The sequence below is a fragment of the Pundamilia nyererei genome, unplaced genomic scaffold (genome assembly GCF_000239375.1).
Source record: "Pundamilia nyererei isolate P.nyererei 1_Seehausen unplaced genomic scaffold, PunNye1.0 scaffold00114, whole genome shotgun sequence".
NCBI lineage: Eukaryota > Metazoa > Chordata > Actinopteri > Cichliformes > Cichlidae > Pundamilia > Pundamilia nyererei.
In genome coordinates, this window is record NW_005187515.1 from 496,455 (window position 1) to 509,064 (window position 12,610).

General features: G+C 40.8%; 1 protein-coding gene across 3 annotated transcripts in view; it reads left to right on the forward strand.

Moving 5' to 3' along the window:
- LOC102206114 (RAS guanyl-releasing protein 2) overlaps window positions 1-11,705 on the forward strand; it is a 38,234-nt gene extending 26,529 nt beyond the window's left edge. For 2 of the 3 annotated variants that reach the window (XM_005741838.2, XM_005741839.1), the window contains exons 10-17: window positions 527-601; window positions 949-1,071; window positions 1,980-2,095; window positions 2,193-2,334; window positions 5,403-5,439; window positions 8,061-8,219; window positions 9,093-9,155; window positions 10,048-11,705. In XM_005741838.2, the coding sequence (XP_005741895.1) occupies window positions 527-601; window positions 949-1,071; window positions 1,980-2,095; window positions 2,193-2,334; window positions 5,403-5,439; window positions 8,061-8,219; window positions 9,093-9,151 (711 nt within the window). In that variant the 3' untranslated portion in view covers window positions 9,152-9,155; window positions 10,048-11,705. The remainder of the gene's footprint in view (window positions 1-526; window positions 602-948; window positions 1,072-1,979; window positions 2,096-2,192; window positions 2,335-5,402; window positions 5,440-8,060; window positions 8,220-9,092; window positions 9,156-10,047) is intronic. The other variant, XM_005741840.2, reaches the window with a different exon arrangement.
- Window positions 11,706-12,610: the final 905 nt, after the last annotated feature.

The window sequence follows — 12,610 nt, forward strand, 5'->3', positions numbered from 1 at the left end:
TCACTGAGATATTTGAATGCTAATCAATAAAAATCAAATCAAATCAAACCAGTGTGTGAATGTGTGTGTGAATGGGTGGATGACTGCATATGTTAAGCGCTTTGGAGTCCTTAGGCACTAGAAAGCGCTATACAAATACAAGCCATTTACCATTTTAAATATGTATAGTGCCTTAGCTAACTCCAGTAGCTTGCTAACACAGTTCATACTTTAATAGCTAACTAGACACAGGCTGCTAGCGTAAACCACTGATGTCTCAAAATGTCATATTTTTAGCTAGCAAACAATATTTTAGCCTTTAGTTTAGGTTTTGTAGGAGAGATTTGGAAGGTATGAACCAAAATGTAACTCTATAAAAAAACTTTAAATCTTTACTTGTGATGTTTATAGAAAAAGTATTTTACATTTAAGAAATAAAAGTATTCTTATTTGAAATAACTGCTGGTGTTAATACCTGATTTTACCTGATTAATGGAAATTACTTGAATTTTTTCATGCGCCTTTTTCACATTGGCTGTTTGTGCAGGTGTCTCTGGACCAATACCACACAGAAGAGGAGATCTATCAGATGTCTTTACAGAGGGAACCACGCAAGCCAGTGGTAAGCAGCATGGTGATATACTCATCCCGTGTGTTCCCAGCCCCTCACCTCTCATGCACTAATATTGCTTTTCTACAGACTTGCTATGATAGATAATGGTGATTTTAAGCGTGCCTTCTGAACCTCAGTCTAAAACTGCCTGCATTTCAGACAAATATACTGTAGACAATATTTATCTTAAGATATTAAAATATCAGAATTGTTACGCTGGAAATCTTTTTCAAAAAGTATTTTCATTCTGATCCACCGAGGTTATTCCTGACTTCTGCCCTGTGTGGCAGCTTTCTTTGCTTCACTTCTCTGGTTTATTATTGATCTCATGGTCTCTGATTTCTCATCAACTGTAGCAGAACTCCAGCCCTGCCCCCGCACCTGATCCCAAGCCCAGTATGATTGATGAGTGGGCCGTTTCAGTGAAGCCCAGCGCTGACCCCACGATCATCAAGAAACACATAGAGAAGATGGTGGAAGTGAGTTTCTCTGCTCCCGTCATATTCACATCTCTCAGAGCCTGAGAGGTGCTACAAGGATAAGGATAAAAATGAGCTGTGGCTGTACTCACCACCACAACTGTCAGAGATCAAAAGTTTAAAAACTGATACATCTCTAGGCTTTTACCACTAAAATGATTAATTCAAAAACAATAACGCTCACCAGTGCTCTTCATTATCAAACTGCTGGATCATAAAATCATCTTTTAGACTGCATGAGTCTGATCTACTACATTTTATTGGGCTTGTCAAAGATTTAACAAATGTCAGAGTGTATTTTTTTAGTCTTGCTTTCCGATAAGAGCACAAACCATAATTACCATAACTAGGGCGTATGTGTTTTGGTAACTTCTTCCCCACAAATGCACATCTGCAAATGAGTTGCATGACAGATCTACTCTGTCTGTAAAATTCTGTTCCAGCAAATGTTATTTTCCAGATGTGTTAAGTTGGTTGTCACCCAGTCAAAGTGTTAGCTTTGTTCTATCTACTGTATATATATATATATTTATAAAGTTTAAAGACAATCAACATTATTTAATAAATGTGACCTGCTGTGATGCTGTGGGTTTCTCTGCCTTTTAGGGAGGGGAATACTTGTTTCCCAGTTTGAACATTTAGTTTTTTAGGTTGCTCTGAGAGGTGTTATAGGTGTTAGTATCAGAACTGCTAATTTATCAAAACTACACAATAAACAAGTGAAATGCAGATATATGACCAAAGATGGAAAAGAAAAATGTTGTGAAACTTGGTGCAGAGCTCATGCATGGACAAATCTGTGGATCTAAATTTTAAATACATAAATTATTGTGTTATTTTTCAGGCAATCACAGTAATCACTTTTCCCTAAAAACAGCCTAATTACTTGACATCTTTCTTCTTTTCAGTCAGTCTTCAAGAACTTTGACACAGATGGCGATGGCAACATCTCCAGGGATGAATTTGAAGCAATCAGGAACAACTTTCCATACCTCAGCAAGTTTGGAGAACTGGACAAGAACCAGTGAGAATCTGTAGCTTTATTCATAAGCACTTTATAGACTGAGCCAACTTACAATCTGCTTTCTGTGACATTCATCTCTTTCTGCGTCCTCTTACAGAGACGGGAAGATCAGCAGGGAGGAGATGATAGACTACTTTATGAAAGCCAGCTCTCTGCTGAACTGCAAGATGGGTTTCATCCACACTTTTACTGAGACCACCTATGTCAAGCCAACGTTCTGTGAACACTGTGCTGGCTTTGTGAGTAAACATCTATGCCTAAAACTTAAACAGTAGCCATCTTTTCAGCTTGTGTATAATTCTGCTTTTGACCTCAGTCCATCCTAAAATGTTCATGAAACACAGTCCATGAAAAACTCGATTTTAGGCACTGACTCAGCTGTATGATTTATAAATGCCCCAGTGTCATGCACTTCATTATTTGTCTTGGCTGTCACTGTCAAGCCGTGGTAGCACAACTCTTTAAGGTTTCTCATGTCAGGTCAGGGTAGTGCAATCACTTTGAGCTGCAGCCACACACTGCTGAAGTTGCATTCTGGGAAATATGAGAGGAAGTTAACTGGGTGAGATGATAACCCTCGTCTGTGGCAGTGTTAAGGGTGTGTGAGTGTGCGTCCTCTGGCTCTCAACGTTCCCAAAAGTCCCCCAAGGATCTCTGTGTTATTGAGACACAGACAGTGACTAAGCTGTAATGAGAACAGGCCTTTAATGTTGAAGTAGAGACATTCATTTCTTTATATTGCATTATAAGCGGACCAATTCTCGAGAGAGACGTACAGACAACCGTATGTGTTTCCATTAAAATTAAACATGCACACATGTGCACAGCAGCACGTTAAACTCTGGGGAAAGTCTGTTACTTTTAAATCGTCATGGGGGAAATTCAGAATACAGAGCAGAGAAAGATAAGGACCCTGGCAGTCTGCCTCTTCCTTTGGATATATCTGTGTGTGTGTGGCAGAGGTAGATACTGTACACCAACCACTTCCTCATCTGTCTGCTTTCCTCTTGGCTCCTGTGCAAACAAAATATTTTCCTGCAGCACATTTTTCAACACTTGCCTCAAACATGCTGTCCAATTCCAGCCGGGCCTTCTGTAAACACCAGCATCCAGTCACTGGTATTCGCACAAGGATGTTCAGTCTGGTGCTGTGGTGCCTGCATTCTTCTTTGGTCTTTTATTTTAATTACTGGCTTAAAGATTACAGAAGCAAGCCGACAATGCACCGTGTGCAAGCTTCTCCATCTCAGGAGGATGCAGCAGGCTTCTGGAAAAGATTCAAACAAGTTTCAGAAGAGAAATTACACAGAGTGATGCATCGAGGCTTTTTGACGCATGCTGCATCTCTTATTCTGTTTTGAGTTACGAGAGTGTTCATACCTTGTGACAAAAGATAAAAATATCTCATTACAGTCACAGATCTTTTGCAGGCTGCGTGTCTTATGCAGTATATACTTGATTTCCAAGGTACATTTGTACATGCATGTATGCTCATACTGCAAACTAGCATTTCTAAACAAGCCTACTATGGACATGTGTGGGTGACCTTATCCTGCTGGACTGCAGAGTTTGGTAAGAGTATGTAATGTCTGAAACGAAGTGTTTGGAGCTGTCGATGAGCTTTTGGTTTGCAGGGTTAATTGTACATTGACGTCATATTATGTGTTTGATATGGTTACAGGTTCTTAAACTAGCATAAAGGTCTACAAACTGAAAAATAATAATGGAGGTTAAAAACTACATGTTAAGTTTAACTCCCAGTCCTGAGCCTGATTCTGAAAGATGTAAAATAACGCGTCTACTCTGAGAATCATTTACAGTGAACAGTGATGCTTTACTGCAAATGATTTCACAGCCTTAAACATAATTGAGTGAAAGAGGCGTGCCCGTCCACCAGGCTTTCCTGCCTGCTGCGTCCTGCACAGGGTCATGCTGCTGCTCTCCCTGTCCCTGTTTTTCCATGTGTGCACATGGAAAGGGTGGGATGTGTGCTCTTTTTTTAACTTATGTGCATGACATAAATTACTGCAAATTATTTTGTCTGACAGACTAAAATGTTAGTTCGATCAGTTAACCCCCTTCCTCCACTAGAGACAAAAAAATAGGGTACCTTTGAGCTTGTCTAGATAAAGTGAATCCAATTCCAAATTTGCACATTTTCTTCCATTATTTCTTCCACAATAATGGCCGATGTCAGTCACTTAGAAAACAACTTGTTCCCTCATTTGAAAATACTTAAAATAAAATGGCGATAACAAAAAAAGGTTCATGGGAATTCAGTAGAATGATAAATGGAAACTTTTCTCGTCGTATAAAAGCCAAATTTTACCTTCTGTCACTTTTTTTGTGTTAAACAATTTAGCAGGAACAGAATGACATTTGAGATTTGTTACAGTCGGGGCATTAAAGACAGCACAGTTTCCCTTATTTGAACTTTCCTATTTGATAAAAGACTGCCTTAAAATACCTGAGAAATTAAATACACACAGCTTGTCAGTGCTGGTTGAAAACTCAACACTGAGGCACTCGAAATGATTTCAAAAATAGAAACATAAACGGCTCCCGGTGCATTTTTTTAAATATCAAATGTGTAACTACAGCCAGTAGAGGTGGCAAAGCTTAAATTAAAACCAGCATGTTTCCAGCTGTTGTTTGTAGTGTGTTGTGTTTTAGCGTCTACAGAGGCTTTAAAGGTCAGTCAGCGTAGGCAGGGCTGTGATGATAGTTGTGTTTGGATATTCTGCTCAGAACTAACTTCTCTTTGTTTTAAAGCCTCTGGCTGTGTGTGTGTGTGTGTGAGAGAGACTTTCTTTGTGTCAGTGTGCAAATGTGCACCTACAGGTGTATGTGGCTTTGCTGTCATTCATGTAGGTTTGTGTGTGTCTGTATGTGTGTACGTGAAGAGGTCAGGATATTTTGTGCCTCCTCAGATGTGCCAGTGCGGTGTGTGATCTCCAGTTCAGCTCTTTCATGTCATTGTTCCCCCACTGCCTGTGCGCTCCCTGCATCCCGCTTGATCTCGGTCCCCCTCCACCCCCTCTGTCCAGCCGGCCTCCCGTCTCTCTCCCCCTTTCTTTCCCTCTATCTCGCTCTCACACCTTACGCGTCTCTTTGCTTCATTGTACCTCTTTCTTGCCTTGCTTTGCCAAGTGCTTACTCACAGTTGCCTGTTTGTTGCAGTTTTCTCTGTATTATTGTAGGGTCTTTACCTCATTATATAAAGCGCCTTGCATCCTAAACAAAATAAAATCAGGATTAATGCCCAACCCCACTCCTTTTCCCCTCTCTTTTCTTTCTTTTTTTCCAGATCTGGGGATTTTACAAGCAAGGCTACAAATGTAAAGGTAAGAGAGGAGTCGTTCAGCTTTTGCTCGCTGTTTTCTGCACAAATAAACTTGTTCTAGCTACAAGGGTACAAGCTTCAAGGAATTAGTGCCTTTTTTTTGAAGCCATCGATTCCCATCTGTTGCACCTTCCACAGATTTTTGAGTGCTAAGTAAATGTCATCAAACATATCACACATTTAATTATATTCAAAGCCCTCTGCTTAAGCAGCTGGATAAACTCCATCACCGGAGAGCACACTATACACAATGGAGAATTATTTGCCCTTTCAGGCCTCCAAGTGGACCTGTGTTTGAGGAAGCTGGTTCATTTCACAAATGCACATACACAGAGGCCGGCTACCTTCTTAAACACATTTGCAGCTTGTCCACCCCCCCCTCTGTGGACATGCTGTTGGTGGTCCGTGCTGATGTTGTAAAGCAGAGTGATGATCTGCAGACGTTAAACTCTCTAAATAATTTGCAACAAATATGTTGCTCTCCAGATGTCAAGCAAAGGTTTGGACATGATGCCGGATCTAAAATGCAAATAAACCTAGTTTCCATCTGCTGTAGTCTTTTAAGGAGTGATTGGATACAGCTCAGACATCTGAGCGAGAACGGTAGGGCAGATATTTCATAGATGGCGTTTCCCTGCTTTTTCTGTGTTGCATAAACTAAATTCCACGTCAGGTTTTTGCAAAGATTTCTCAGTCAGCCTTGCCTACACAGTTTGTTCAGTTACTAGCGTGAATATCTCATTATTTAGAAGAAGTTAAGTATTGTGTTAATGCAATGACAGCTTGAGAAACCTCACAGTAGTATTGTATTGTGTGCAGAGTCCTTGTGTATCTCTTGGAGCCTTGGAGGTCTAAGTAGGAGAACAAAAGGACACATGTGTTAACAAATACAGATATTTGTGTTTGAATTAGTGTAACAACTTTAAGGATTAGTAATTTCTTATTTTTCATGATGACGTCATGTTGACTAGGTCACGGCCATACCACCCTAAGCACAACCGATCTTGTCGGGCCTGGTTAGTACTTGGATGGGAGACTCGGATTAGTACTTCAGGAGAGGTAGAGCAGGTCATTTGCTAATCCGAAGGTTGCTGGTTCAATCACTAGCTGCTCCAGTCTACATGTCAAACATCCTCGGGGAAGATGTTAACACCAAGTTGCTCTCTGTTGTGTGACTGGTACATAGAAAAAGTGTAGCAAAAAGTGCTTGCGTGAATGAGGCAAGTTATGTAAGGAGCTTTAAATCTTTAACTTGTGTTTGTTATTAAAATACAAAGACAAGCATGTGATTGCTTTAAAAAATAACACAAGCAGATCCACACAAAGAGATCGATGCATTTCTCTGTGTATACAGACACACATACACACCACTGACCCTCACACTCTCCCGTGTCCTCTCCACTCTACAGGAGTGCATTCTGTGAGCCTGACTGAGAGTTTTAGTTCTGGCTTGTTCCATTAATGAGACCAGGGGAAGTCAATGAGAGAGCCCCACAGCCATTCATCCCCATTACCATTGTTAGCCCAAACTCAGGGAGGTAGACAGACCGGCAGGCACATAATTGAAATGAATCACCCACTGCAGTGCAGTGCAGTGCAGGAGCGCTCTTGATGTGTGTGGGTTGTCTGGTGTGTGTAATGGGGTAGTAGATGTCAGCTACTGAGATTTGAATCAGAAACCTCTCACTGTCTGAACAGATGTGGGGCTGTGCTCATGCCAGCATTCTAACATCCATATCACAGAAACATCTTTGCTTCTTTCTATCTCTTTGACGTTTTAGCAAGTAGGCTTCTTTTTTTTTGCTTTAGACCTTAAGACTGCTCTAAGATCTCCTTGTTAAATTTGAATTGTCATCCCCCAGCTGCTTTGCTCACCATAGCATGAAGACTGGGAAAAGTAGCAACATTTATAGCTTCATATACATTGGAAAGACATGAGAGTACATGAGAGTTTAAGCAAAGACTGATAGGTATGTGTCATTATTTGGGAACTGACAATATCTGTGATAATTATTTTAGAATGAAAAATTCATAGTGAGTTAAAGAAATAAGCATTATTAAAAATTAATAAAAATTAGTTATATTGCCACTATGTAGGTTGTTACTGTTTTCTTCTCTTGATATGATGCTTATCTGCACACTTTATAGTTATTTAAAGTCAGGTGACTACCACCAGTGACAGTGAAGAAATGAACCAGGAAAGATTTCTGTTGCTGTGGATTCCAGTAACTCAGGTGCTTTCCTGCTGCCTTGCTGGGTGACCCATCACTCCTCTCCTTGTAGACTACCCACAGCTGACAGAGCTGTTGTCGGGCACAGTCGGCCTTACCGTGTGCATGTGCCAGTGTTCGTGTGTCTGTACAGCATGTCGAAGCACTTTACTGTCACCGTTAGCTCTCCCGTTTGCCCCGTCTCATCAGTTTGCACCCGTCCCTTTGTCTGACCCTTCTTCTCCACCTCCATCTTCTTCTCGCCCCTGGCCCTCTCATCCTTTCTTCCTGTCTCGCCTGCTCTCTCGCCGATTGTCCCTCCCTCCCTTCCGATCCCCCCGTCCTCTCCTCCTCTCCCGAAACCTGTCCCTGCCTCCATCTTTCTCCCATCGTGCGAACATTCCCACTGCAGCCTGCGGGGTCAACTGCCATAAGGCCTGCCGAAGCCGGCTGGCTGTTGAGTGCCGGAAGAGGACCAAGAGCATCAGCCATGAAGCGCCGCCAGCTCTCCAGGCCAGATCCTACAGCTTCCCTCCTCCTGCTAACACCCCACCCAGCCTGCAGAACACTGGTAAGATGCATCTACATGCAGCTAGCATCCCTCATGTTTCCAAGAGGATGATTGCTGAAATGGACCCCTACACATGTCTAAATACGTATTACATTAAAAATTAAAAAATGATTTGTGATCCCACTGATAACTTTTATAACATTTCTGATCAATTTCAGCCTTTTTGGATAGAGCCAGCCCTCCTATTTCTAGTGTATATATATACACACACATATATATATATATATATCTATGGTCCTTATGCAACTACCTGCTGCTGGCTGTGGCCTACAGGCATGAGCAAAAAGCCCCCACAGAATAAGTGTATTTTTCAAGCATCGAGTTACTTGTTTTTAGAATCTTTGTTTCTCACAGGAATGAATACAGTACCAGCTAGCTTGATATGTGTACAGACCTTAAAGTTTGACCCCTCGTGCTGATAAAATAGAATCTCCCATCGCAGGCATCAAAGATAAACAAGTGTAGCCCGGAGGAATTTTGACTTCATGTCACCACTGCAACACCTCCACTTTTTGATGGGGGCTTTTGTCTTCCTTTGAGTGTATGGGGAGCTGACATTTGGAGGGTTTTCTTCCAACAATAGAGTGTAATTTGCAATGGAAATGTAAATGGTCCACCACAGTGAGGCTAGTGACTCATAAAGGCAGTGTTTTCATCAGACATTAGCAAAAGTGGCGCCCTGCCTGGCTCAATTCTGTATCAGTGCAAACCTGCTCCATCAGTGGGCAGCACAATGCTGCCAGACGAACGAATTGGGAATGGTAAATAGACAAAGGCCGCACATTTCTGGGTTTTAGGCGATGCTTTGCATTTCCAGATGGCTGACCAAACCGCCACTTATTTCTTTGCCCTCACCTTCTCTGTTCCCACTAGTAATTGCTGAGGAGGATATAGAGGCAGTGGAGGAAGGAGTATTTGATGTCCATCTATAACCAGGTGAGAGAGGTGCACTTTGACCGCTTATTTGCTGTTTAATAGATAATTGTTTTATATGTTTTTGCTGATTAGTTATGTTCCTAATTAATTAAATGAGTTCATAGCTTCCATTTTGACCTGGAAGAATTCTTGTTGTCTGTAATGTCAGCAGGACCTGACACAGTCTGTCAGCTACCACAGTAATCATTAAAAGCCTGGCTATCAACCTGTAGCTCTTTCACAAATAACAAATTGTGTGGAATTAGTTAATTAGCTACAGAGTTGCTGGTCACCTTCAAACATGCGTACATATCTCCCAGTTTTCTGGCATAACTCATTTCTCTTCCTGTTAAAGCCACGTAACCCATGCAACCGCACAGAAAACACACCAGTGTGTTGTCGTTTAATCCCTTTCTGGCTTGAAACCTCAAATGAAAGTTCACTTCTCTTCTCAGCTTATTCCCACAGAAGTGAAACTAGTTTGAGTTTGACAAAAACGAAAAGTATCAGAGTGCATAAAAAAGGACCAGATATGGTATTGGAGATCATCCTGGAGATCTCTGTGAGAAGTAAACAAATATGTGGAGATTAATAATACTGAAATAATAATGATAATATTTACTCCTTTAAGGTCACTTAAAGGCGTTGCAGATGTAGTGCAATAAAATCGTGCACATTTCCACAGTATTTCACACCAAGTTACACACAGGCAATGTCAGACTCGTGCCTGATTTGCTTAGCTCGTGGTCTTCCCTTGAAGAGAGACAGTGCAATTATTCACCGTTACCACAGTTTCCCACAGCCTTTACACAGCATCGTCTGACTGTCAGTGTATGACAAATCTTTGCAGGAGTCTTGAACTGAAGAGCGGTTTTGATGAACAGGCCGGTGACAGATTTTGGCTCTTTTTTAGAATCCCTCCTACGGTCGGTGTTCGAGAAGCCAAATCAGCCCCTTTCGAGAGCGAGGCGGAGAATGTGCTACAGTGTGTCAGATTTACAACCCGCAGCGCTGAGGAGAAATTGCACTGAACACGATCCAGGATACCTACATGCTGCCACACGGTGGACACACGCTGCAGCAGCACTCCTCTCTGCCCGACTCACAGGAATGTGACGACCAGTGTGAACCGAATGTCTCTGTATGATTTCTATGAAAAAAAAAAAGATGTGCATTTTGATTCTGTGTCGGCCACGAGTGTTACTGTAAAATACTTACTAAATACTTACTCTTTCGCTCTCTCTATATATCTATATCTATATCTATTTAAAAGAAAATCCACAAAATTGTATTTTCTTGGTGAAATGTTCACGTCAGTGGAGTTTGTAAATTTGAGCACACTGCAGATTGGCGCAGTTGTCTTTTCTTTAAAACATAAAAGAGGTGCTGTTATTGCCAAGAATGTAAAGCTGCCACCCAGACTAAGCTACAGTCTCCTTTAAGTGGGAAGCTCAACTTTTTTCCCCCCCTCTCCTTTTGTTTGTTGTTTTGAAATACATTTCAGCGGACCAATAATAGGACCAATTTTGATGTCAGATAAAATATTTGTGGTGCCCGTCTGAAGTGCGATGACAACGGCAGCAAAGGAAACAGCTGAAAGAACCGTGGCGACGGCTGTAATTGGGATGGACTTTAATTAATGTTCTGTTCTTCGTCACGTTTACCTGAATATCAGTAACTATAGTTATTGCGGTTGGTGTTATTTTCAGTATAGAGTACTGTCTTGTACCAGTGCAGTGACAGATGACCCATCCTCCTGCAGTACTGTGAATGTAGCAGAAACAGGAATGCTGCTGTCACATGAAGAAGCCCATTTTTCTTTCCCAGTAAATGCGTTGAGAGCATTAAAGAAAAAATAAATGAAATAATCAAAAGAACAAGATTAGAACTGGAGCCGTTTTTATTTGACAGCAGCTTCTAAAAACATTTTCCTGAGAAGTTTCCATGCAAGTTGTATTTTCGCTGTTTATAATCTGCATGCTTCTTCCTTCTTCCTCGTATTCTCCTGACAGATATTTTTTTTCTATTTTTAAATTTGTAATTGTGTTTTTTTTTACGTAGCACGCCAACTTTTCGTTTATTTAGCAAGTATGATGTCTTGAAATTCCACACAGAGGAAATGTTTCTGTCTCTTGGTGCCTGTGGAGAGATGACTTCAGACTTTGAGTGGCGTTTGCTTCAACTGCCAGTTTGTCGCTGAATGAGGCTCCTCAGTTTGCTGGTATTTATTTTTTTGGTAAAAAAAACAAAGAAAAAAACGAATATGCCTGTCCTGTGCCACTCCTTGCCTGACGATTGGATGTTTGCTGTTATTCGGAACGATGTCATGCTATTCCTCGTGGTCTGTTTCTACATGATTCCTCAGTATTAAATGCAGCAGGCATCTTTCTAATATGTGTTCTTGTTATGAGATTCTGTGACTAATAATAAGAATAATGATACTAACAGTAAAATTTGTCTTGCTTTAGTCCTCTTTTCACTTTGTATGCTGAATCAAAGGTGTATTCACATAAATCTTTCTCTTCTTTTACTTGAGCAGGGAACACTTTAAATTAAAGATGGTTGATTTTACTTAAACTTTGTGCTGTTACTATAAATACAGATAATGTTTCATAATGAAAGCTGGCGATTTTGGTGAAGAAGAAATTCTTTTTTTGTTAAAAAATTGAACAATTGTGTCAAGTAAAACATCAAAGATATTCTTTCACAATTCATAAAAAGGGAGCTCTTTGTCTGAATCTGTCCATTCAAGATCAGCGTAGCTCAGTAAAACAGACAAAGAGGTTTAGCAGAGTGCAGGTGTGAAATCATTTAGTTAACACTAGCTGCAAACATGCTTAACTTCAGAACACTTTCTCACATTTAATACAAAACGGCCCAGTTTAATGTAGCATGTATGGCCTGCAGCACATTAAAATATCAATGCAACGTTTTTCTACGATTCCAAATTCAAGTATTTTCCAAGAGACAGTTTAACAGCAACTGAAAAAAGGTCTTTGAGATATTGCACCTATTATGGTCCTTGTTTTTTAATGTACTGCATAAACTGTTTGATATATACAATTAGGATATATACAAGCAACCCATGTGACTCAAAAGCTTTATTTTCTACTCTTGACTCTGTGTGATGTCAGAGGATAACCCTAATAAGGTCATTTTTGGGCACACAGCTTGTTCTGTCAGTTGGCTAGGGAAAGGGTTGTGAGCTAAAGTCACTCCAGTCACACTGATGGCCTGCACCACACCCCGGTGTGAGGTAAATAAGGATGAGCCATGGCTCATTTGACTGCCCAAGTCAAGTTTACAAATAAAAATATGGACCTGGAAATGAGCACAATAGGTCCTTTTTAACAAAACAGGATACTACTGTACTACTGTACATTTCATTCACCCTTCATGTGACCATGATCCAGTGCCCTCTGCTGCCTGTCCATTATAGGCATTAATAACCAGCCCTGAATGAGCCTCGGAGTCAG